Source organism: Sebastes umbrosus, chromosome 10, assembly GCF_015220745.1.
Source record: "Sebastes umbrosus isolate fSebUmb1 chromosome 10, fSebUmb1.pri, whole genome shotgun sequence".
In the NCBI taxonomy this organism is placed as follows: Eukaryota; Metazoa; Chordata; class Actinopteri; order Perciformes; family Sebastidae; genus Sebastes; species Sebastes umbrosus.
The window spans coordinates 7,793,823-7,821,377 of NC_051278.1; the positions used below are offsets into that span (position 1 = coordinate 7,793,823).

The 27,555-nt window shown below is 40.6% G+C and overlaps 1 protein-coding gene across 1 annotated transcript; it reads right to left on the minus strand.

The window, feature by feature from the left end:
* Positions 1-669: 669 nt before the first annotated feature.
* Positions 670-27,555, minus strand: slc2a15a (solute carrier family 2 member 15a). The gene is made up of 12 exons (XM_037782776.1): positions 27,238-27,555; positions 20,694-20,792; positions 16,432-16,592; positions 14,819-14,943; positions 14,125-14,270; positions 13,826-13,958; positions 13,283-13,470; positions 7,739-7,849; positions 7,292-7,393; positions 6,461-6,539; positions 2,400-2,527; positions 670-1,230 (listed from the first exon to the last, which is right to left on the minus strand). The coding sequence occupies exons 1-12, from the start codon at positions 27,280-27,282 to the stop codon at positions 976-978; spliced, it is 1,572 nt and encodes a 523-aa protein (XP_037638704.1). The 5' UTR covers positions 27,283-27,555; the 3' UTR covers positions 670-975.

Sequence of the window (27,555 nt, forward strand, 5' to 3'; positions counted from 1 at the left end):
CGACTGCTCGTGTTTCTTGTCCTGTCAGACTTCTTTTTAGTGACGTCACCTTGGTCCCAGATCTCAGCTTTTAGCTAACAATGTTATTAGTACTGATAGGAAGGTGACCCAATTTAAATTAAAGTGTCAATAGGCAGTATATTTTTGGCATCATTGGGCAAAGATTCCATAATAACCATTCAGCATATTGTAATTCAAGTGTTCTGAGAGAAAACTAGACTTCTGCACCTCCTCATGGCTCTGTTTTCAGGCTTTAGAACATCTATCCCATGACGGGAGACTATGACCAATCACAGGTCATTTCATTGAGAGAGCGTTCCTATTGGCTGTGCTCCGGTCATGTGACTGGAACTTGGCGTTCCTTCACCAGATTTCACAATGGTGACGGATGATGGCATCTCAAACTTTCTCATTTTACAGCTAAACCGTGCACTACAAGATGATTCTGAAAACATTTGAGTGGAGAAATAGGCATTAACGTAACATAATATTGATTCATATTTGATCAGCGCGGCCTAGTTTGACCGTTTGGTCGGAGTTTGCAAGTGATTGACATAGATGGCAGCTGGACAGCAGACATCAGATCCGCTCTTACTGCTTGTTTTCCTCCGGTATGTGAAATCTTGCAGATGCCGTTAGGAGCACCAGAGGACACCGGAGGACACAGAGGCACATGATTTTTTTCAGGTTACCTGTTTCATGTACTACTGTCACGATATAGCGGCTGTTGTATAAAAATAACTTTATATAATCATATTTGCTCCAATCTCGCCTACTTCAGCTTTATCTTGAATTTTCCTTTAATGGCTCAAACAGCAACATCAAATTGATAAGAAGTTGCAAATACCAGCACTGTACACCCAACCTCCTGAGTCCAGGTGATGTGGTGTTTGGTTAATGTGTACATATAAAAACAGCAGAATAGTGAAGAAGTAATGAGTGGTTTTGTAGTCCCAGTGAGATCCCGAAGCTCACTTAAGGTACAGACGAAGAGCTGTCGAACTCCAGCGAAGCATGTTCTATGCCACCGTAGACGTTCATCTTCTTCAGCTTCAGGTGGTCCCCGTGCATCAGGCCCTGGGTCTCTAGGACCGCCTCCTTCTTAGAGAACATCAGGCTGATCTCCATGAAGGTCTTGTTTTTGGTCTCTGGGATCACAATGTAGACGTAGACGGCTACGAGCAGGCAAATGGCGGCAAACACCAAGTAGCAGTAAGGCCCCGCTGACATCTGAGAGTTAGATGAGGCCGATGGATGGAGGATCATTGGAAGGATTGAGAGAGGAGGAAAGAAATATGAGATTGAAGAGTTAAGGCCTTTACACACCAATAAACAACATGAAAATGTGAAATACTTGCCTGTGAATATTTTGCATCACATCTATTCATCCCAGCAGCGGTGAAAATTTGCGACAATTGCAATTTTTTTCAATAAAAGGTTTGATTAGATTTCTGCAGGCAGAAAATCAACTACCGGGATGTTGACCCAGAGCAGCGTCTGACAGTCTGACTGAGGTAAATTGATGTATAACCGAAACTACCGTAAGCTATTTCATTGAGTTTCCTTTTAGCAAAATGCTCTGAGTGAATTTGCTTCTGGTAAACAGTTACGCAGTGGAGGAAGAGGGGCATCTGGTGGCCTTGTGGTTAAGACACATGCCATATAACTAATGTACCTGGTTTGGTCATGGCCAGGGACCAATGGTGCATGTCACAGCCCCCTCTCTCTCTCTCTCTCTCTCTCTCTTAGTGAGATGGCGGCTTGCACGAAGGCATTTAAAAAATGGGAAAGCCATACAATCATAACTCTGATTCAATTATTTATCAAGTATTCAAGTAGTTTACTGGGAGCAAATGCAGCTAATAAAACTTTTCAACATTTTTGAATGTCTCCTAGTTTTGTCTTCTACGCCAACATCTCAGAATCAGACTGTGTGCAGTTGATTCTCGCAGCACACTCTCTCCAGCCCTGTCTCCTATAAATGATGTTCCCATACAACAAACTGCATTGTAAATTATGTTTCGAGGGAAACCTATTTTGTCACGGATTACGTTAGTTTTTGGACGTATCACAAATACATTTGTAGTGATTGTCCAAGGAAGTTCACGTAGGAAGGGGGTCAACAAACTCCGGACTTTCGCCCAGGAGACCCAGTGAAATTAAAAATCAATGTTCACTTGCTTTAATCATGATGTTTTTTTACTTAACCTAACAAAATAGCCTATGTTTGTTGCATTTATGTTGTGTATAGTATCAATTTCAAAAGTAATTTTAAGCCAAACTATGATGTTTTTAACTGAACCTAACAAAGTGGTTTTGTTATAATTAAAACCAGAGCAACCTTAGTGGTCTAGGGAGGAGAAATGCTCAAGCAGGGCAGCACTTTGTTTAGCTCTCACCTGTAAGAAGGGGAAGACGAAGCCCACGGTGAAGTTAGACAGCCAGTTCAGTGATCCTCCTACGATGTAGGCCGCTGGCCGGTGGGACTGTTTAAACAGCTCTGCTGTGATCAGGAAGGGAACCCCCGCTGGAACGGCAACAAAGCAAAACATACAAGAACATCAAATCACTGTTGAATGAGTTCATTGAAAGGAGCACGTTAGTGATTTAGCATTGTACCTTGATTAAGTTGGACTGCTCATGAGAGACACATTAAAAAGAATGCTGCAAAAACTTGTCCTCCTACATTTTCCCTCAATGCAACGTGATTGTGTCTTTCAATACATCCACATCTTTCAAAATCAACCCCCGATGTAAGTTATGCAGTCTTTCTGTGATACATGTGTAATCTCCAATCCCAAACTGAGAGAACCCGACATTTGTTTTCATTTATTTCTGTACAATAACTCTTCTGTTCATACTCTACCACAACAGAACTGGTGTCTCCTGTCACATCATATAGAATTTGATAGTATTAATTGTGAAAAATCGAATAATGTAAAGTCACTCCATTACTTGATAGATTGAACATCATTGTGACACATATTTCCTCGAGCCACGAGGCGGTAGAAGAAGGTTTTAAATTTTTTAGATTTAAAGCAGCATTTTGTTTTCACAAATCTAATACCTTGTTTTTAAAAAAGTGTAGATGAGTCTACTGTAACAGGAAGTGTTTGGGCAGGAAAGCACCAGTTCTACTGATGAGTGGCTGTGTATGGAAAATATTATTCATGTTCATTCATCACCAATAAGGCTGATGAAAAGCTAATTAGAGAATGGAATCAGCTGATCGGGTGAGGGTCACTATGTGGACGGGAGGTCATATATCAAACAATGCACATTTCTAATATTTTATTAATTATATGAATACAATATATATTAATATAAAATATATTTATTATATTCTATCATTAAAACTGCATTATTTATTATCTCTCTTACAGGAGGTCATGGATTTGTCAGCATGCATAACTACACAGACAAAAATTAAAAAAAGGCATATTTATCACTCAATGTAAGATGCTGTGGAGCAGCATGTACAGTATGTGATTCCTGTAGCTATTAACATTTGTAAATATGATGAATTAAGCGTCGGATTACAGATTCGACAAACCATATGTAAATATGTAGATTAATAGGACGCTATCTTTCTTCAAATTAGAGACCCCTTAGGAATGTTTAGGTTATGACCTCCAGAGGGAGCCATTTAATAACACAAAGCAACCTGAACCTCTGCAGACCAACCACATCAGTGGTGCTGGTTATCACCTGGAAAGTGCAGAAGTCATGCAGAAATTGCAGGATGTATTAACCTTGATTCTTTAATTCTGTTGTATTTAACAAAAAAGGTGCAATCAGATCTGATTGAAACACATATTTCCTCACTTCCCTCTATAGTGCTATCGCTCTATGCAGATATGTTGGTTTTATTTCTCTTCTGTCTCCACCCCCAATCCAATGCAGATGGTGACTGTGGACAGTCTACATTAGAGCTAAAATGATCAGTTGATTAATCGATTACTCAACTGACAGAAAATTTAACTATTCTGACAACTGATTCATAATTTAAGTAATTTTTTAAAGCAAAAAGTTTCAAAGGTTCCAGCTTCTCAAATGAAGCATAGCGTTCATGCAGAGCACTGAAGTTGTGCTTGTATTGGCTAATTGGAATCAGCTGTTGGCAATATGCTTCACAGTAATTGGCTCATTCGCAGCTGTGTGGCAAGTAGCATCCAATTGTATTAATGCAGGTGTACAGCGTCATGTATCACCGTTTGCTGCCCTAGATCACCTTACACTTTTAGACTACTTGTTTAAAGAGTAAACAATCACAGTGCATTGCTTCTGCTGCCCGCTGTCCACGCTCTGAGCAGGGGTGTAGCCAGATGTTGTAAACATTATTTGCCTTATTTATTTATTATTTAAAACATATTTACGGCAGCTATATGCACTATTGTTTAAGCAATTTGATAACAGAATGCCTAAAATCTGTACATCATTTGGAAATCCATGATAGTTGCCAAGGAAATAAAATCATCCTGTGGAGCCTCCATCCTATTTTCTATCTTATTGTTCTCCAACTGTCTTCATCATTCTGAAACCATAACACACAACAAATGTTGAAATTTTCACTCATACCACCTAAAAGGAGGCAATTAGCAGCACTACTAATCTTGAAAGCTATTTTGTTGTGCAATGCTGTAGTAGAGTTCACAGAATAAATGTTTAGCCAACAAATCTGCTATTTGAATGCATGTAATAATAATAATCTGGTAAAGCTGCTCTATTTGCAAATAAAGGATCCCCAACAATGCCAAGTAAATGTGGTTTTCAATACTCTGAACTGAATGTTAGACCCACAGAAGAACATTTACTCAATTATATTAGATTTCTTTAGGGAATAGCATAGTAGTACTGTAGTAGTAGTAGTAGTAGTAGTAGTAGTGGTAGTAGTAGCATAGAACCACCCTCCATGATGATGTTAGGGTGGACATAGATGGCAATATTTCCCCAGTAATAAAACTTTTGCTCCATTCATTTGCTGATCCTGTCAGAGAGAGTGAGGGGAAATGACATAAAGTTGAAGGTATTTAAAAAAACTAAAAGATTCACGGCTTTTGAGAAAACATTGGGGCAGCATTAGTCTGGGGCATAGTTTCCCCTTGTGGGCTTTCTATTTGCTCATCATGCTATTTAGCTGGTCACTCACTCAAACTTTGGTTTACGGTTGTTCATCCTGTCATAAAGGAATCTATAGCTGAACTCCTGTTCATTGCTAATTTGGTTAGCTTTAAGAGAGGCCTGGTTTGCACAAGAGCAACATGTGTATAATCTACATAGGTACATTATAGCTGCATGTTCAGCTGAGGATAGCCAGGATGTTGTCTGAGCTCATCCAGAGTAGATCACAGTGGCTCTGTTGTTTTGGGGGTTGTAATGTACTACCTGTTAACACTTATTAAGCAGAAGCAGCGTTCAGTTTTTACGCACCAAATATTTGGAACAAGCTCCCAGAAAACTGCAGGACCGCTACAACTCTTAGTTCTTTTAAATCAAAGCATAAAACTTTCCTGTTTGCTGCTGCCTTTTATTAAACCAAATCTATTTTAGTTTCTATTCCAGCTTTTATTTTTAGCTTGTTTTTATTTTCTAATCTTTAACGTTTTTATGTTTTTATGACTGTTTTAATTATGTCTTATTGTCCTTTTGCACTTTGTCGCAATGTTCTTGAATGTTTGTGTAAAGCACTTTGAATTGCCCTGTTGCTGAAATGTGCTCTACAAATAAAGCTGCCTTGCCTTGCCTTATTAAGCAGGGAACAGTACTTTTTTAAGGTGACTATCTCTCTCAGCACAATCCTCGTCGCTGCTTGGATTCATTGAGAGCTCCATCAGCATATATAGTCAGTTTCTTGATGTAAGTGTCTCTGATTGAAATAGGAATACTATCTTTTTTTGTAGTTTGCTATGATATCAAACTGAATTGTTTTGAGCTTGAGCCTTGGGAAAATGTGATGGACAATGTTTTGAACAAATAATGAATTGATTAAATTAAGAAAATAATGAACAGATTAATAGATAATGAAAATATTTGTCATAATAGAGGGGACTAGAGAGTAGTTGACAGTGTGTTCTTTCTCTTCTGTTTGTAAAGTTTTCTTTTCCCAGTGAATATGCAGTAGCAGTGTGCACACCTGTAGCTGTAGTTCTCTATCATATCAGGACCGTCTCTCCAGCCTACATATTGTATATGTAGGCTGAAGAGATAGCCTCTCACTCAGAGAACAAAGGTTACACCGTAACCAAACATTATCAGTTCATAGCTCCTCTGACACCATGTGATATGATGGACAACCCCTGAACAGCTTAATGCAATCAGGTCAGGTCAGTTTAACATGGAAGGATATTAGTGGTGCACAACAATACAGGAGGTTCCACTATCAAGTGCACAGCTTGAATTAAGTCCACATCATCACAAGGGGTGAGTGAGAGTATTTAACGTGCAGTATAGAGCGACTTGCCTGGACCGATACAGAAGCCAGCGATGATGCCGATCACACAGCCGACACTGACGTAGCGCATGACCAATAAGTGAACCTGCTGTGAGAAGAAACATTCAGTTATTTTCCTCTAATGAGAAACTTGACTCCATCCTTTTCCAACACCGCTTCACACCTCAGCCTGCTGCTGCTGCCGCTTGTAATTCATTGTTCCACAGGGCAAAGCAGGAATACAGTGCGTTCTGCCAAGTGAAAGTGAAACAGACCCAGCTGTTCCTCCCAATACTCATTCCCCTGTTAAACATCTGGGATGTGTTCATTTGTCTTTTCCTTCTGCTTGTTTCCTCTCCTCCCTCACTTCCACTCGTCTCCTACCAGGAAGTCACTTGGGGAAAGCGAGGAAGGGAGAGGCAGGAAGAAGAGGAGACATGGTGATAATAACTCAGATTGGGGGCCTTTCTGTGTGGACTTTGTATGTTCTCATGTCAGCGTGGGTTTCCAACATTGGGCACATCCTTTAAACATACCAAGCATAATGGAATTGTAAAGACACATTCTCCTTTGATTTCTTTAAATGAGAGAATCAATTTAAAGTTATTATTTTTCATTATTTAAGAAAATATGAAAAAGTCATTACATACAGCTGTAAATGCACCTGTGGACCTCAGGCTGACTGGGATTGTAGTTGCTGGAAATACATACAGTATATTGTCTCTCACACACAGGGAGAATAGGGCACATTAGCAGTTGCTGAGATGGGAGCTTGCTTACTGTCTCTCTTGCCTTTCACCCACATCTCCCTGTATATGAAAGGTTTGGGTCACAAAGGTAAAGACAAACACACCAACAAACCTGTAAAAGGAGGGCTACTGTGATTCCAGCACTGCAGATGCCCATCATGGTAAAACCCCCGATCATGAGAGGCCTCCTGCCCAGCTTTTCTATGGAGAAACACTACAGGAGGAGACACACAGCTCACCGTTAAATAAATACACACTACATATGCAAAAACATACAGTAGGCTATACCTCAGTGAGCTTTAATGTATCTGAACACTCTCACAGATGTTTTCAGTTATTCTGGCTGATTAAACCTCTGCTCGGGTTGAAAGTAGGCTGGAGCTTTGATGGGAATTTAATACTTCACAAATCTTCATCTACCAATAAAAACGATAAAGGTGTAATTTGTACCGTCCTAACAGGTTCAACATCTTATCTCAAATAAAACACATGTATATTAAAAAAAACTTCTAGACACAACACCAACATAAAGATACAGCTATATAATTTGTAAAATTACCCCAATGAGTCCAGCGATGATCTCTATGATTCCTGTTGCTGCGGTGGTGTACTGGATCTCTGGTAGTGGGATACCCGCATCCTCAAAGATGTCATTGGTATAGAACCAGATCTGTGGTGGAAAAATAAGTGCTTAAAATGATATGAAATCCATTTGATGCTGTAGCCTAATCGGAATAAAACTGTATTTTCCTGTGATCACATGTCAACTGGTTGAAAAATGTAGAATAAAAGTGGAAAAACAATCAAAAAATGAATAAAGGGGTTTTGTGATTTTTTTTAGAGAGGTTTATATGGATGTGACTTCACAAAATAAAGTAACCAAAATATTACAGAACACAGGAGCTCTGTATCTTTCTCTATTCAGTCTGATTAAACCAGATTAAAAGTGAAAAAAACATATGAAGTTGTTCTCAAGTTTAATTAATAAAACATTGTCAGCTTTCTGTTTTCAACAAACCAACTCGATCTCACGGGAAGGCGTATAAAGAGCACGACATTACAAGGACATTCTGCGTGTCAGGAAAATGCAATTTAACCTTTTTACTTGTCATTTGTACACCACGCAATAAAACTACAGTAACAACCTCAGTTAGGCAACAAAACCACTTAGTTAGGTTTAGGAAAAACATCATGGTTGGGCTTAAAATAAATAAAAGAAAATACGTACAGAAACAACGTAACAAAAGTTCAGAAAACACGTCACAAACGTTGCTAAAAACACGTCACAGATGTCACTAACGTCACTTCAAAATAACTCAACAACACGTTGGGAAACAAACACCGGTCTCCTGGTTGAAAGTCCTGTGTTTGTTGGACCCATCCACCTCCACTCCTGCCCGCCATAAGCAGTTTTGCGCTTTTTATTCTACGTCACTAGCTCTGAGCGTGGCATTTTAACGTGGATGTGTTTACACTGCAGTCAATACAGACACATACATAGCGTATATACATGGCGTACAAATGACACACCAAAAGCAAGAACGGAGGTCTTATTGCACAAAAAATGACTTGCGAATTACCGCGTCATTCATGCGCCATTTAATGCGCCATTTAATGCGCCATTTAATGCGACCAGGCTGAACAAACATTGGCCAAGTGACATCCCAATGCTCAAAGTGGCATGTATTGCCGTCTGCCACACCTCGTCTTTATTGATATTACCATCGGGGGCGCCAACGTCAGACATGCTCAAATCCTGAACTAACGTGATCTCACAGGAATATGTGCAATGATCACGATCTCTTAATAACAGCTCATTCCGTAGTGGTGGCACGTAATGTGTTAAAATTACATGCCGCCACCACAGAAACAATGCCAATGGAAAGTCAACAGTTAAGCAGCTAGATAGTTAAAAGTCATCTGTGAGCAGTTTGGCTGAGAAGCAAAGGTAAAAAAAAAACTCCCCATAATGAGACATATGCTTGGAGAAGAAAAAAAACAATGGTGTAAAAATCCAAACGAGGAGGCAGACATTTAGGACTTGCTGCACAGGTGGCACAGCGTCGCCACGGAGAGACGGCAGACATTTGCTCACATTCAATTCAACTCAATTTGATGCTTCGGGGGGAGCAGGACAGGACAGGAGGTGTATTAACTGGAGACAGCAGACGGTGATGGTTAGAGGACCAGGTAGCGAGTACACTAACACACATTAACGGTTACACACACACACACGCGGTCCTGTGGTGTGCCAGGAACTGTGCCAAGACTTGCCAACTGTCACACGCACTTAGGACTGAATATCACCTCAAGCATCTGCCACATCACAGCCACCATTACTATCATCATCACATCATCAACATATTCAAAATTATTGTTTGTCATCAACTTCGGCATCGTCATCATCATTGTTCTTGGTGTGGTGATATCTTCATCAACGCCACCACCAGATCTCTCTTGTTACTGTCATCTTCATCGTCATGGTCACCAAACTAACTCTCACCATCGTCATCATCATCATTAAATCATCCCAATTATTAGGATTATTAATAATCACATATATTAGCATCCTCATTCTCTCTCAAGTATTGCTGTTTTCCTAAACGTCTTCATCATCACCACCATCACCAATAATACCACCATGATCATCACGATCATCATCATCATCAAGTATAGTAATCACCTCGGCCATCATTATTACCACCTAGGGATGTCACGATACCAGATATCTAGTAGTCGATACCAATACCAGTGAAATTCCACAATTCTCGATACCCAATTCGATACCACGGTGCAAAAAAACAAAACAATAACTCCCATGTACTTCAACATACACTCCTTTATCACCGTTTGCGTATCGTTTTTTGTGAATTTATTATTAATTCCTGATGATCCGCCTCAAATTTCCCGCCAAAAACAAAACTTTACAAGATTAGATCATGATAACGTTATAACTTACCTTCACCCAATACTCATTTTACCAAATAGAGCTTCAACACATCATAATGTAATCAATGAACTGTAACTGTCAATGTCAATGCAGTATATTGTCATACAACGGTTCGTATGATATCTTACGAAAAGTTATTCCTCATTTTTCGTGCCTTTTCCTACAAATGTCCAGCAACACTTGATGCACGTGTCAATTTTCTGCTCTATTGGGCGAAAGTCCGGTGTTTTTCAACCCACCTATCCAACCCGACCTCCTCCCTACCCAGCGCTTGTCGCTCTTTATACTTCCTGGTTCACAATTTTGTGGATTATATATGAATTGATATTGTGGCATATATATGAATTACAGTGCATTACTTTTCGTAGGTAGGCTATAGCTATGAACGGTGTATGAGCCTGCAATGCAACCTCCTGTTAGCATCATTATTTAGCCAAGCAGGACTGTGCTGCCTACCGGCTGCTAACAGCTAGCACTAACTAGCTCTCCTCCTTCCAATTTCAATACAGATTTGTTATTCACAATGTAGCATTATCAGGGAAATTTACTATTACCCCCAGGACGTCGGAATGCTGTTAGTCTTGAGTCCTGATCCCAGGTACCTGAGTTACATAACGTTTTCAAAATTTTGGCATCAACTTGGTACCAAAGTATCGGTCCTCATGACATCTCTGTTACAATCATTATCTCCATTATCACTGCCAACATCACCATCATCTGCATCACTCTCATCCTCATTGATTATATTAATTGATTAATTTGACTTTAAATCAATTTCACTATACGGTCATATATTATCCGTCTCATTCTAGTATTGCTGTTTTCATCACCGCCATCACCAATATCACCATTAATCCTCCTCGTCCTCAGTGCTGCTCTTAGTACAGTATGTGCATGTTTCAGCACTGTTCCACTTTGTTTAGGCAGAGCTAATTAGCAGCTAAAAATACAGCCTGGAGAAGGGCGTGCTAATGAGTTCAGCTCCAGTGCTTACAGTGTGCACTTTCTGGCCCGGGCGCCCCGGTAATCATTTGAATAATTAATGAATCTCCGGGGCATAATTCAGAGGGGGAATTTGGCTAATCGTATGGGCAGAAAAATGATGACACCAGCTTTTGGCTTTATTCACGAGACCACGCGAGGCTTATAAAACAATGAGGGATCATTTAGGCCTACTTTCATCTCAGTGTCTTTGTCTAATAAGCTAGATCAATCAGATGAGGGAGCTGTGGAAACAGGGGGGAGTGGTCGAGGTGGACAAAGGCAGTGAAAGAGCAAACAGAACGATTGGAAAGTGAGGGAGATAAAGTGAAAAGAGCCAGAACTGACTGAAACCATCTGATGCTGTTTCATCATCACTGTAGCCTAAAGACTCCATTTAACAGACACCATTTGGCAACCAACAGCTGATGGCAAGCAAGCCCAAAGAGGGGATATAGAGACAGAACATGTTTGTTGATACCGTTTTAAAGCAAACACCTGCTAAACCTCAAAATACCCTCTGGATAATACCAGTGCTTTATACGACCAGAGTATTTTGGGCATCTTTTTAGGGAAATGCCAGCCAATGGCTAGCGCTAGTTCCAAACGGTCCTAATGAATGAATGACATTAACAAGAAGCTATGGTTTAGCTGCCTAGAGCAAAATCACTACTGTCTAATCTTTCCTACATCATTTGTTTTGCGACCATCCCCAATCCCAAGCTGTTTATGCAATCACCTGCCACAATCTATCTTTAATTTCTGCATCTCTTTTTTATTTAGTTTTTCCTAAAGTGCTTTGTGCTTGAAGACGAAGTGAATCACCCAAAGATGCTCTATAACAAAGATGACGCATTACAAGCTCCACCAATGGTTTGAAATGATATACACTTCTTGTCTCCTAAGTGGGCGTGGGCATGGCATGTTCGGACAAAAGTTTCAGAATCTGTGTGTAAACCTGAGGTTTTATTTATTTTAAAATGTGTGACAATTCCGGACATAAAATATGGACTTGTTGTGCGAAGGCCTTTAGAGTTGAGTGGGACCCTAGTCATAATTGTTTAGACTTGGTATGACAAAATCGAAAAAGATTTAACTGATGACTGGTGACTTCACTTGGACTTAAGCTTTTTGCTTGGAATGACTTGATACCTTTCCAATGCCCAAAGATGCCCACACTTGTGTGCTTGGACATCTAAAGAGTTTAGGGCATTTCTTCCGTGGGGAATCACCTTAAACTGTGGTGAACATTTGAACATTTTGGACTTACTATAAATAGTATTTAGTAATATCAAAAAAGACAATGGGCCTCATATGAAGCGATATATGAACACATTTTCTTCTTTATTTTTGTTCTTATCCATGATTTGTTCTTATTTTGTTTGTATCCATTAATCTCTGGGATTCACCAATGTTTTCTTATTCTTGCTCTTCTCTTAGGTAAGAGAACATTTTACGAGTGGTCGAGAGCACTCTTACCAAGGAAAATATTTTTTTTCTCAGTCCGCAAATTGTTTGTCCAACGCGAGGAATCATAGGTTTTAGATTTGAGGAACATAAAAAAAACCATGAACATCACATAATCAAATTTTGATTATTATGTGTTGTAGACTAATTATAATAATTGGGTTATCAAATTTGTGGACTAAAGAAATACTATCGGTCCATTGATCCTAATAAAGATTATAAAAACCATTGGTATTCAATTTGACTATTTTATATTGCGTGGCTTACATTCTGCTTTTCAATGTTTTTTGGATTTTCCTGTTCTTTCTTTCTTTCTTTCATTCTTTCTTTCTTTGTAGTCCTTCTTATAGCTTCTTGGGCATGTGCCAGAGTATTTGCACATGACACAACACCTGCCCTATAGTGTTTGGGAGGCGTTACCTATGGTAATAATAATCAATCGGCCACACACCTCCAATATATGATCTAGTGGGATACATCATTCAGCACACTTGGGTAAGATCAGATTTGGATGGGTAAGAACGTTAGATGCATCTGGAGTTGACGTCTCTTATTTTTTCTCTTACCAGAAAATTAAGAGAAAATATAACAGAAATTTAAGACGTTATTTAGGTTGCTGCATGAGTCCCATTGTCGCTCACAGCACGGCATACCGACCCCGTCTTCTTCTATGTATACATTACTCAGTTATCAATGAGTCCTTACAGCATCGATGCCGGACAGCTGCATGCCGACGTTGATGACCATCACGCTAAGCACCTGCCAACGGACCGTGTCGTCCATGAACAGTTGACACACTGATATCGTATCCACCGACGACAGAGAGCGCTGCTCTTCCTGCATCTCCTCAATCTCAGCCTGGATGTTACACTTGGCTCTGTACCACTTCAAGGCTGAGAGACGGGGGACAGGAAGCCGCATGGTCACAGCACATCATGGATCAAGATAGAAGAGCACATCTGAATAGCATGAGTCATTACAGCTATTACCAGCTGATGTATTGTACTTGAAAAGTATCTCTCTTTTATTAGTAATATCTCTGTGAAGGTAGGCACGATTCAAGGCTGCCATAGTGCAATAAAAGAATGGATTTCTCAAAATGTATTACTACTCAACTGTGACAAAACAAATTATTTTTATTGGCCTTTTATTACTCTAACTCTTGACCAAAATGTTGGTAAAACACAGTGTTCTCTTCTTTCTGTAAAGCACCTCCTTGTTGATGTGCAGCGGTGGTACAACACTGACCTGTGATGGTGGCATGGATGTTGTGCTTCTCCATCAGCAGGTACCTGGGGCTCTCTGGGAACCATGGCAACAGCATCAACTGGATGAAGGTGGGTACCACCACCACTGAAAGAAAGAGGGGCCAGTGCTCCTCCTGTAACAGTTACAACGCAGTCATACTTACACACATGCTGAGAATGTTACTCTCATGTGGTAAGTTATATGATGGATATCTCATGCATCGGTCTAGAGCCACATAAAGATTTTTTTTTTCAGCAATAATCTCCACACACCGTGTGTTAGAAAGCAGCATTGACTACCTTTCCTAGAAGCTCATGTAGGCCGAGGATTTGGGCGGCGAAGACTCCGGTGCCAATAAAGATACTCGGCACGAGACCCAGGAAGCCTCGCAGGTTCTTAGGTGCTATCTCACCCAGGTACATCGGTACTACACTTAGAGAGATGCCTGCAGTAAAGAAAGCAGAGAAGACGATCTAGGTAACAATGCACTGATTTCAAATAAAGACTTCATGGTATAATTCAATGCTACAGAATAAGTGTAATGTAAAAAATATGAAGTATCTGAGCAAACAGAGCCAATAGAGAGGCCGACACTACATGGACAAAATGATGTGGACACTCGAACAAAGCATGTGGATTCCTGAATCTTACCAAATAACACATGGTTGGATGCAGTCCTGCAAAATCAAGTAGGATGAAAAAGAAAATGAGGTCCAACACTGATGATGGGTGATCAAGTATGGCTCAAAGTCAGAGTCCCAGTTCATCCTAAAGGTGTTTGATGGGGTTGAGTTCAGGATCTTTCATACCAAACAGGGAAAAGCGTTTCTTTATGGAGCTGGCTTTGCCACATTGAAACAGGAAATGGACTGGAACAGGAGTGTCCGCATACATTTGGCCGTATAGTGTACATGCCCCATGCATACAGCAGTAAATGGGCTCAACTCAGTGTGCAGTGGATGCAGATGTGTATGTATAGGTGTGTGTGTGTACCTGAGTGAATTCCTGTGATAAAGCGGCCCACGATGACCATCTCAGGTGAACCACAAATCCTGCTGAAGCCCATGAGTGTGCCACCAATAAACACCAGCACCGTCGTCTTTACCACCGTGCCTTTCCTGAAAGTGCACACACACACACACACACACACACACACAAATATTATGAATATACATAAAAGCATATGACCCAGAGGTTTATAAAAACTGTGAGGACAGCAGTAGTGTACGGCCGACGGCAGTAACCCCCTCGCCTGATATACACACTGTCATAATGATAGACATGTATGCCTGTATAATTCCTGATTAGCCATAAAACGCTAACACAGCTCACAAGGTTGGTCATGATTACCCATAAAACACTGCTGTGTGAAGAAACTGATCAGCCTGTAAATGGGATTATAAATCGCCTGCTTTTAATTTGCATGTAAATGCCCACTGAAGTTCTGTGAAATAGTGGAGATGAATGGAGCTCTCGGCTGATTTGCAGTGAATATAAAAGAACTTTCCTCTGCACTTTGAGGACTAGCACACTTCTGAAGGGCAGAGGGGACGAGACGACACTGTGAAGGACAACAGGGCACCGGGGGAGGAGGCTTTGAATACAGAGGACAGAGCCATGATTGATAGAAGGCCCTGATCTGGTGTCTTTTGTGCCAGTGTAGGGTCTGTCTCTGAGGGCCTTAATTCCTAAACTTCTGCTATCCCATCTATTTCTCTTTTGGATATGAAACACTACATATAGTGGACCGTGTTTATCAGTGTCATTTTCATTCAGAAATAAAGTATGTATATGTTTCCTTGCTGTGACTGTGTTAGCGGTGAGCGTTCAGGTGTTCATGTTGGTGGCAGCACCAGATGCTGCAAAGCGTCTCTCAGGCTGGCATTGCCAATTGGACACCATCCACCCTCATGGCTGGGTGGTCTACGGGGGTTATTGGGTAAAGGTGACAGGACGGAGCAGAGCCAACATCCAAATACAGCTCTGAGGGCTTCTGAGGATAAATATTCCCTGCTTGATGTCAAACTCAACTTGTTCTACAAAAGCAGTCTACAACCAACACATTGTCATCCCTACTCGTCACATACTGGCGCTTTCTCATACCCCTTGGCATCACTTTACAATCGCAGCAAACACGTGCTTAAGTTTGTGAAATAAACAAAAACATTTGCTTAGGTTTAGGCAACAAAACCACTAAGTTTTAAAAAAAGCATCATGGTTGGGCTTAAAATTCCATTTGTAAAGTGGAAATGAAACTGAACGTTGTGAACACGGTACTCGATCAGCGGTCTCCTGTTGAAAGCCCTGTGTTTGATCAACCCCCCCTCGCACCTGCCCTATGTGTGTGTTTTTTCGCTCTTTAAACTACGTCACCACACTCCCCGACCATTTTCTCTCAGCGATTGACACTGAGTTAATAATGGCTCGCTCTCATCCCCAGGGCATCATAACAAACTTGACAACATTGAAACAACACAGCATTTAGGTGGCTTAATTTGGGAAAAATACTGTGGTCTTGGTTAAAAGAAACCAACATTTACTGTTGTAGAACTGGTCTAGAATCTAGAGTCATCTCCAGAACAATCTGTAAAAACAAAATGTCCTACCTGCCGTAGCGAGAGACCAGCACGCCCACGATGACGGAGCCCAGCAGACCTCCGATGGCGAAGACAGACACAGTGAGAGAGTACAAGAGGGTCAGGGTCTCCTCATTGAGTCCTGTTCCATAACGACGCACCACTGTCTTGTTGTAGAATTCCTTTAAGTACTGAGAGGTGACGGGATAGCAGAAACAGGAGGTAGGAAAGGTCAGAAGAGGAAGGTGGTATGTGAGGTGGCAGAAACAATGAAAAACCATGATCATTCGTGATGTATGACTGAAAGATAATTCAATAATAGTTACAGATATACCAAAGCATTGACTTCAGGCTGTAAGTTTATATATTTTTTTACTTTCTGAAATAGTGCCAGACACTTTGTGCCGTGACTGGACAGAAACACATGGTTAACGTGGTTATCTTTAGGAAAACATTTATTGTTTGTCTTAAAATAAGTATGTTTGTTAAGTCATTGAAGTTATGGACGTGAATTAAAATAAGTCAACGTTGACTTTTAGTTTTACACGGACCACAAACCGAAGTTTCCCTGGGTGCAAGTCCTGTGTTGACCCACCCATCTACCCCGAACTCCTATGCAGATTAGAGATGTTCCAATGACATTTTCGACTGATACCGAGTACCGATCCAATACCAGCATGTTAAAAAAAGAAAGTTGACATTTTCCTCGCTGTAACTACCGTTACACTCTCCACTAGCACTGTTGTTGTTTGCTATCGTCACTTGACAAACTACCTGCAATCAGTTCTTCTTCGCTGCTCTAAAACTGTAGTTGCCAGTGGTGGCCATGATACATCCAATGCTACAGCACAGTGAAGGCTACTGTTTGGGAGCGGCGAAGAAGAATCCGGTTAAACAAGTTGATTTTTTTCTGGGTTAATAAAAACTCATACAGAATTTTGGGCAGTATCTGACGCATTTCTGATACTCTTATTATCGGTATCCGAACAACTCTATTGTGGATGTCCACGAACTATGATTAGAAAGGTATTTGTGATACGTCACAAACAAATGTAATCTAGGAGAAAATATGTTTCTCATACAATTCACAAATTGACTTCTTCCTCACCAGCAATTCAATTATATCTAATATTTCAGACTCAAAGGTCCACTTCATCATTATTAGCGACCATGTCCCTGTTACATTTACAAACTGGGATAGTCAGATAACATTACTGACAGAGAAAGAACATAACTGAATGTAAGATGCTTCTTATTAACAGGAAGTCAAACAGCTAAAGCGGGTAGTGGAGGAAACTGTTTGACCTCTCCGGAGCTACAGTGTGTGATTCTGAATATGACTTTGCATTAAAACAGCAATCAGTTCATTTGTCCACTTTCACATTAACGTTTAGTTATTATTCATTGATGTAATATCATTTAAGCATAGTTATCATTTTCAATGGTTACTTTTTATCTAGTTTTAATCGTGTTTTCATTGTGAAAGAAAAAAGCCATCGAAAAAAAATGTTTTCATCAGTTTTTTGTTGAGGAAATGATCACTGGATGAAAGCAGGATATGGTCGATCCCACCTCTTCGAGCCAATCAGAGAGCATTCCTTCCTGATAAGAGAGGAAACCTTGTATTTGTGAATCATGTGGCCAAGATATTCTGGTTTCACAAGACAACTACATACACACTCTCTTTCTCTCTTTCTTTTTTTTTTCACTCACACATTTTCAGTCTCTGTCTAATCAAATCCTCAAATCTCTTTTTGACCTCAGCCTCCTAATCAATTTACCATGTGATGGCACGAGTTGATGCACCAGCGTCAATTCCCCCAGCTGCAGGAGGAAGACACATGCCGTTACTCAACTGGAAGCTTTTTATTCATGTGACTCGCTCTCAGTTGAAAGCCTGATTTTGAAGACAAAGACCTCAGGAGGCCTCTTTTATTTTACGGTAAAGTATCACCAGGCTTATTATAGTTTAGTACAGCAATAGTAGGATGAGAAAGAGAGATACAGAACTGAATTAGATTGGTATTCTGCTTCCAAAAACAGAAATAGAAAATTATCAAAATAAGTCACATTTTGTATTATAACAGGGGCAAAAACAAGTTCCTTATACATGCTCAAATGTAGGCCTATCCATATTCAGCTTTAGATAAAATAACATCATTGGCATTGTAAAGCCTGGTTGTTGTCTAGCTAACTAGTTCACTAGCTGTGATAGCTGGTTGTTATTAGCCGATACCGGCACAATGATCAATGTTGTAATGTTACAGAGAGCCAATGTGAAACCTGAAATTGCAGGTTATGCAATTACTAAGAACTAAGAAAACCTCAATCATAATGTGATAACATGAATGATTATAAATCCAGCCTGAATATAACCTTTCTCAACAGTTTGTGACATATGTCTAGATGAAGATGGCAATTAAAAATGAACAACAACAAAAAGAAATCTAATATCTTTAAATAGTTTCTAGCAGCTTTAAACGAGCACTATTTCCCATAAATCAAAGGCCGTTGCGGGTGAAACATCTGCAGCTTGACAGAGGGAGCGAGTTGAACTATAACATGACAGGGAGGTCTTAAGGCTGTAGACGTTTTCAGACAACAGAGATCTCGGATCTACTTCCAGCACGTTTCTGTCTGTTTGTGTAAGTGAAAATGTGCAATATGTGCGATTCTATTCTCCTGTCATTTTCCACTGAACAGGAAAGGAAATATTGTAAATGAACTCAATAGCTTATATTACACCTTAAAAGAAACGATTACAACGCTGAAGTGGAGTTGAACAGCTAGTTGAACGTCTGCTTAAGTAAAATCTCAGAATCAGTTTTAAAACGTCAGTTCTCTCTCTAGGTATAGTGGTGAAAGAGTAGCTACAACTCATCCGTACTGACTGGGCCAGAAGCTGCATTCCTTAAAGTCCTGGATGTCATGCAGTTCACATTCATGACAACAAGCATCCCATCACACACACACACACACACACACACACACACACACACACTCTCTCCATCAACTACTCACACACCCTGTCTGTGTCCAGCAAGCACATACAACAACACTTTGTCAGACCTAAAGTAAACAAACGCACACGCAGACAATAAGCATAAACAGTGGATGCATAAAAAAAATGGATACAGCGTTGGAGGCAGGGCGCCGTTAATTTCAATGAAAAGAAGTAAAAAAAGTTTGACTTTTGAGTATAAAATTATCCGGATCTTCATGCAATCTTCTGCATCCATTGATGCCCATAGAGCAAGCTCACTAGTGTTTCCCTTAAGTCCCCCTCCTAGCCCTCGGGGCTATTAGTGCATTTTACAACTTTTAGGACCTAATGGTTTAAATAATGGCCATTAAAGTGTTCGTACTGGGAAGCTCATTTACCTAAAAAAGTATTTTTGGGCCCAATGGCATCACGTGACGGACCTGGAAGTTGTAGTTCCACGGTTTGGCTACTGCTTCAAAGCCCGTCGCTCATTCTGGGGGGCTTGGCATAGACTGATACAAAACTCCCACCTATCACCAATCAGACTGTCTGATGTCCATAGGGAGGTTATTCCATAAGATGGGGGTATGAAGAAAAAGGCCCTTTGACCTACTGACTTCTATTTCACTCTGGGGACAGACAGGAGACCTGTATAGGCCCTTTTCACAGCAGCCAGTTTGATATGTCATTGCAGGGTAAACACAGGTGTTATTAATAACACTAATCATGGCCCTGATCCATAGGGTCCTGGTTGGTATTTTGGATGCTGGTTCACTGGAATGGCTGTAACACACTAAATAGAATGGGACCATAATTGATTTAATCAAGTTGTACCTGTGTTTAACCTGCTATGACATTGTTTACCCTGCTATGACATGCTGGCTGCTGTGAAAAGGGCCTATAAACTCACATTTAGAGAGTACACTGTAAGTATCATGTAAAATACTCTGTCAACTCTAGCATGGATGGATTAACCTGTTAGGGGGCCTCTGGGCGAAACTTAACATCTGATTAACACCACTTTATTTACGGGTATGTACCAGGTGAGCACAGGGCTCCTCTACAAAATGACCTAAAACTGAAGCGTCCGTTTGTGTTGATATTATACTTTAGTGGTTCAAATGCAATTAATCAAATTAGCAAAAATCACTTAACACACTGAGAATCTGGGATTTTTGGGGTGCTGGGCCCCCCAACAGTAGCCCACTGTGCCAGGTTGATAATCCAGCCAAAGGTCAAAGGGTGTGTGTGTGTGTGTGTGTGTGTGTGTGTGTGTGTGTGTGTGTGTGTGCGTGTGTTTGCAATTTACCACAGCAGGGGAGTTGACCACTGCCAGATTGTAGCCATAAAGCATGGAGCTCCCGAAGGAGGTGAGGAATGCCACCGCCAACAAAGAGCCGGTCAGTTGCTGCAGACAGCAGGAGAGAGAAAGAGATGTGTTAAGGAAGTTTTATCTAGAGCATGGTGGGGAGGTGAGTAGTATAAGGGTGTTGGGACCTTTAAGACCGGCATACGCTTGAAACAAACTTGTTTGCACAAAGTGCTAGCCGGCTGCACTTCTAAAGGCAAGGGTATTTCTAGCTGTTCTGAACAACCAAACCAGAAGTTTGCACAAAAAGTCTGTCCAAGTCAGAAAGAGGGGCGAGGCTCGATGAATCATATAAACAGAGATGAAAACACATTCAGACAGTCTCTCCTGGAAGATTCATTGTGTTGCTCTCGGTTGGTCACATGAAAAGTTATACAAAAATTGTTAGACGCAGCTAACCAGAGGGCTACTTCACAAAAGCAGAATTAAGAAATCCAAGATAACAGAACAAGCCAGGCTTGACCTTTTCTAGTCAGTGCATCCTGTCTTTATACGTTTCACATTGGCAAAGCCAACTATCACTGACTCCTCTTTCTACTTTCCTCAATGTCTTTCTTTTTATCTCCATATCTAGGTCCAAGTCCTGCAGGATTTCTTGTGATTTTAAATGTCAACTCTTTTTAAATGAATCAATGCTGATGTGATAAGTGTGTGCATTATATATACAGCATATGTAGGTAGGGAAAGAAAGAAAGAAAGAAGGCTGGATGTACATCAATCAATCTTGTGGAAATATTTATTTAGTCCGTAACTGATATGTGTTTTACAGAATTCACAAACTGTCAGATGTCTGTACAGCCCACACTAATAAACAAACTGAGGGGATTAGAAAGGGAAAAAAGTGATAGTTTCAATGTACACTGTCAGCATGTCTGTAACACAAAGTATTAATCATTGCTATTTATTTCTGTCCCAGCAGACAAGTGATCCCAGCAAAATAAAAGGTCAAAAGCCATAGTGGTATCCTCTCCCTGTTGTTCCATGAATAGCTCTGTATACAGTACACTCTATAGTTATTGGTCCAGTGAACTTCAGACATTTCTCATCCTCATCTCAACAACTGCAGTAATAACAGATTCATCAAACCTCTAACAACAATATATGAACAGCAGTCTTCATAAACACAATATAACCGTAACAATAACTATCACATGAATAATTTTAAAAAATAAAAATGAATGATCACAATGTTAAAATAATAACAGTACTTAACTGAATGGCAATATGCATACAGTTAAGTATTTATTTTCATTAGCCTGCATTAAAATATGGTATTTTAATGCAGGCTAATAAAAAATACTTTCAATAAACACTTGGAAGGTGATTGGATGAACCACCTGTCAATCAAAGTAAGTAAAGTTTTCTCAATGAAGAAATACTCTCCAGTTCTGATGTAACTGATGCTATTGCAGCATCTACTCTAACCTCTTCAGGAGCCGCCATTGTCTCCTCTCACTGTGGTCTCACCGGCTCTCAGGTCCTTCACACACCTGAGCCACACCTGTAGCTGCAGTAACTCCTTAGAGGACGCTGATCTGTCCGTTGTCCTGCCCCAGAGCAGGTTATGTTCCAGATAAGAGATCAACTCCTATAAAGCACCGCCTACTGACCAATCAGAGCTATGTGCGGTGATTGCATGATAATATTACATATGATGAAGTTTAAATCATAATCCAGACTAAAAACAGGCACAGTTTTAAAATTACAAATTAGTGATGGGAATTCCGGCTCTTTTTAGTGTGCCAGATCATTTGGCTCAGCTCACCAAGAAGAGCCGGCTCTTTCGGCTCCCAAACGGCTCTTCGTTTTTACCACTTCTGCCTTTTATAAGTATGTGTGCACATATATCATTTAAATTATTCAATATAATTATACTAAACCTTATAATTTCCAGAATACCATAATTTTACATGCTGCTTCGTTTCCGCGTACCACACTTCTCTCTCTCTTTCTCTCCTCCTCTTCCTCCTGCTCTGTACCTTCCTAGTGTTGGCTTTTCCTGCTTCAGCCTCCCGACCACGGCCGGAGGGAACAGGGGAGACACCGGCACCCGGTCGGAGACGCTAACGTAACTCGCTGAGGAGCCCCGTCACTTCACAAGACACGAGAAACCTCTGTTGGTCTGGAGGAGCTGCAGCAGTTATTTCTGCACAAACGTCCACTGTACATTCACTAGATATTCTCAGAGCTACTAACTCTTCTGCAGTGTGTAGTGTGCGCACATGCACGTGTAGAGGTGTAGCGAAAGAGCGAGAACGAGCGCGATGTGTGAGTGAAGGCAAGCAGGCAGAGGAACAGAGACTCCGGCCCTGGAGACCAAAGCTACGGTCTCCCCCGCATCCTCCGACTGCGGCCAACACTGTTTTGCAAGACGGACTTCACTAGATATGCTTCCGTGTAGTTTGTGTTGGAGTCTGAGTCTGAACAGCGTAGCCACACGCAAGCGCGCATGGGAGACCCACACGGATTGATTTATACGTGTAAGAAGTTACAAACAGTCCCTTTAAATGTGCCGCTCTGCCTCTCTGTGGACTTGTCCATGTCTGTAATTGGTCATAAACTGCAAACACCGCCCCGTTCATGTGAACGTGCTCACAGCCAGACTGAGAAACTCTGGGTTGATTTACCGAGTTGATAACCACCTTCGTAGGACCGTTTAGCGTGATCTCGTTTGTTAGGGTTAGTGAAGCCAGATAACGAGAAGATACCCTGGGTATGTTGAACTCGCTTCGTAGTACAGACCTCTGAAGCCTGACAAAATGGATTTATAGCTCAGATCCAATCCGGCCCCTACGCTCTCCCTGAAGTGAACTCTGTTTGTAGTCACATTCACAGCTGAATGAAGCACCCTTATTTAATGTGTAGGGTATAAATACAGAGGCCACTTCGGAATGAACTTCCCTCTAACTATAAATAAATATCAGCATCAGAAATACTTTTCTTATGCTTATGCAATACCTTAGGTGACTTGGTAATGTGAATATGACATGTTGCATGGGTTGCCAATACTGTAAGCTGTAGATTCTCATTATTTCCCCTGTAAGTGTTTCTATTAATGCATTACATGTATCATGAACCCATTCAAATATTCATTCAACATGACTGTTGGGTACCAAACATGAGAGTAATCATGATCCTGTTTTCAAATAAATAAATAAATATCAGGGCTGTCAAAGTTAACACGATAATAAAGCGTTAATGCAAATTCATTTTAACGCCACTAATTTCTTTAACGCATAAAGGCAACTTGCGATTTTTAGGTTGTAGCGGACTTAGTTTGAAAGCTAGAGTGAAGATACTGGCATCATACGAAACTAGAAAAACCGAAGGAATCCATTGGTATCATGTCATAGCTTGTCGCCAAGGAGGCTAAATCATACCCCAAACTTGGGCTAAATTTTGGCAAGGAAAAACTTGCATGGCCATTTTCAAAGGGATCCTTTGACCTCCGACCAACAGCGTTGCACGTCGTCAGTAGGGGCAGCTGGTTAAGTCGGCATCGATGCAGACTCGCTGTTGGAGGGTTTTATAACCCACTTCCACTCCTCGCTAATTGGTTTGGGATGGCTCTTAATATGGCGGACCCTCCACGCGAACGTGCAAACGGAGTGGAGGCGGGTAGGGAGAGGGTGTAGAGGGTGGTTTGGAATTGGGCCGGATTTTTGTGTGCCATTTCATCCTGTGATTCTTGCATGATCTTGTGCCAGCTGCAGTGCAAAGTTAAGACACAAACCCCATGATGTCAACAAAGCACTTTGTTTGAAGCACATGAGGCCCTTAAATTTCTATTATAAGTTATCTGACGAAAAAAACCTCAATGCTGCTTTTCATGCATGTTTTTAAGATAAAATGTCAGCTGTTCCTAAACAGTGAAGGTCTGAATAATGAAGCTCTTCATTTGCTCTAAAATTTCTTGTTTGCATTGTTCACATTCCCCACTTCAACCAAACCAAAGGGCATGGCTGGCTGCCAATTCAGAGGGAGCTGAGAGGCAAAAACACAGCCTTTTCCTAACAGCGTGACCAGCATCTGGTCAAAAAACAAATATCCAACTCTACTTTAAAATGTCAAGGTAGAAACTATGAGGAACAAGCCTGCATTGGGAAAAAGATGTGAATGATAGCTATAAAAGTGATTAAAAAAAAATATATATATATCAAAATGAACCCTGGTCCACTTTAAAATACTGTTGTTCAGTAGCTCCTCTCCATGCTAACACTTAACACACACTGCTGGGTGGTACTAATGTTAGAACTAACGCTGTGGCATACACATTTGAATAATAGCAGAGCAAATAGTCTTCATGTATATTTATGCAATGAATGAATGACAGCATGTCTATATACTATTATGTTAGCATACACATATGAAGGTACTCCGTCCTAGCGTTTTAACATGCCCTAAAAGATAGTCATCATACTTCACATTAACATATCTTATACAGTTGGATTATTGGATTTTCTAACATGTAATGTAATAGTAAAGCTGCAGATGTTAATGACCCTACCTAACTAACAGATGACAGCCCATTCAATTCAACGTGTTAGTCCTCATTTTCCATCCGTTTTCCTAAGAATATCCAGCAATACGTGTCAAATTTCCATTCGTTACATGCATACAGTCTTTTCACAGGAAACCACTTGGTTAGGTTTAGGAAAAGATTGTTGTTTGAGTTAAATTAGCTGCGGAAGTGGTATTACTTAAGTATGGAAGTTACGTGAGAAATAAGTCAACATTTGGGTTTACCCTCATCCTACCAATAGGCTATACTAACATACAAGGACTACCCACTGGGGTCCCTGAGGACCCCAATGCATTGGTGTTTAAAACTATGATTTAAAGGTCCAGTGTGTACTGTAGGATCTGGCAGTATATCTAGCAGTGAGGTGAGGAGATTGCAACCAACTGAAGCCTCTCCCGTGTGCCAAGCATGTTGGAGAGCGTGAAAATGCTAATGGACCTCTCTGGAGCCAGTTGTAGGTCATTCGGAGCAGAGCCAGTGCGCAGAGCATGTGTGTACCTGTGAAGTGAGTGGTGAAGCAAGAGAGAGAAAGAGGCGGCGACAGGAGCAAGTAACGTTATCGACTCCGGTCCAAGCAGTAAAAGTTAACAACGTTTGGTTTGGGGCACTGTAGAAACATGGCGGTGCAACATGACGGACTCCGTGGAGAGGACCCACTCCCTATGTAGATAAACGGCTCATTCTAAGATAACAAAAACACAACAATTCTTATTTTCAGGTGATTCGACACTAAAGAAAAACATACTTATTAATATTAGATTCCATTTCTGCCGATAGATCCCCCCTAATTATTACACACTGGTCCTTTAAAAAGCACTAATTAAAAACAGAAAACAATGATATTAAGTCATTAGAAACCAATTATAAAATACAAAATATATTGTACATTGTAACCACCGGCCTTGTCTTTGTACAGTCTATTATGGGAACCTTAGCATGATTTTTCAATATGATGGATGAGATTTATTTGAAGAAGAACAATCTGATGGGTTATAATTATGCACTATATTTAACTTTGACAAATAAACAGAAGGGCGATCAGTGCCTAAATGGAAGCAGATTTCACACAGGTCAGTGACTCAAACACTAATGTTCAGATGCACTCACTCCTCTCATTCTGTCACCACACACATGCACACTTGTGAATATCATCTTGTCTGTGATATATGATGCAACAAGTGTCTATATGCTATTGGAATGTACTCTTAATGCTGTTATGGTTATAGCATTGTTAAAATGAGGCCAAAACATGATATGTAATGGTTGTAACACTGACACACTCAGCAAGAATGATTAAGCTCAAAACACACACAACTCCCCCTGAAGCCTGACAGTCCATCTTTGATTATGAATGAGTCTGTGTATTCGGTTATTTAACATAAAATAAACAAGTCCTTGTTAACATTATGAAAGTAAAGTGAATTGTGGTAACTAATTACTCAAAGCAGATATGAAACAATACACAGAAAAGAAGAGCTGGTAAAAAAAATATTGAAGATTATTAAAGTTACACTTCATTTTCATAGCAAGTTTTGTAATTGAATCAAGTCGGATTAATATAATTCACATGTTGACTTGAAGTTGGTTCAAAGTGCTTTTTCATGCAGGCTGTACTGAAGCCTACTGTATATTATTCACTCTGCCCCAACTCAAAATATCAGTGAGTTCACCCAACAACAACAAATATTCAAGATTGTTGACTCATAACAGTTTTTACAGTGTAGGTTTTGTTTGTCATAGTAAATGTTATGATTTTAAGATTTGGTGATCTACTATCGGTATCTCTTAATACTGAGTGCAGCTACTGATCCTCTATCTCCCAAGCACAGGAGTGTTAAAGTTTGAAAGTAGGTAGTAAATGCTATTAGCTGCTGGGACTCTATGTCTAAACAGTAGGGGATCAGTCAGCTGACGGCCCCAGCTCCTGATCTGACCTGATTCTTAGATTCAGTCTGAACTTACCGATGTGATTTTCCCAGACGATGGAATTAAAACCTCCTCAGCCATTTAGGAAAAATCTGTCATCCACTCCCAAACAGCAAAGCAGCAGAAGGGTTTCTCTCTCTACACTGCAGAGGATCTCATGGCTATATAGCAGCAAGCGTGGTCATACAGGGTCCATGAAACTCTACGTCAAAGTGGTCGAGCTGGTTCACGTGCGGTGTGCCACTAGGCCTGTCCTCCACCCAGCAGCTGCCCACAGGCCCCCCGATAACAAGCCCTACACAGTGTCATCACATGACGGAGAGCAGCGTGACACACTGAGAGAAAAGCCTGCTG

Excerpts from the sequence above, each read along its gene's own strand:
- slc2a15a (XM_037782776.1), bottom strand. The coding sequence starts at position 27,282 with ATGGCTGAGGAGGTTTTAATTCCATCGTCTGGGAAAATCACATCG. Across the intron at positions 16,593-20,693 it reads TGGTCAACTCCCCTGCTGTG|TACTTAAAGGAATTCTACAA; the intron begins GTAAATTGCAAA and ends GTCACCTCTCAG. Across the intron at positions 1,231-2,399 it reads TCGTCTTCCCCTTCTTACAG|ATGTCAGCGGGGCCTTACTG; the intron begins GTGAGAGCTAAA and ends TCTAACTCTCAG.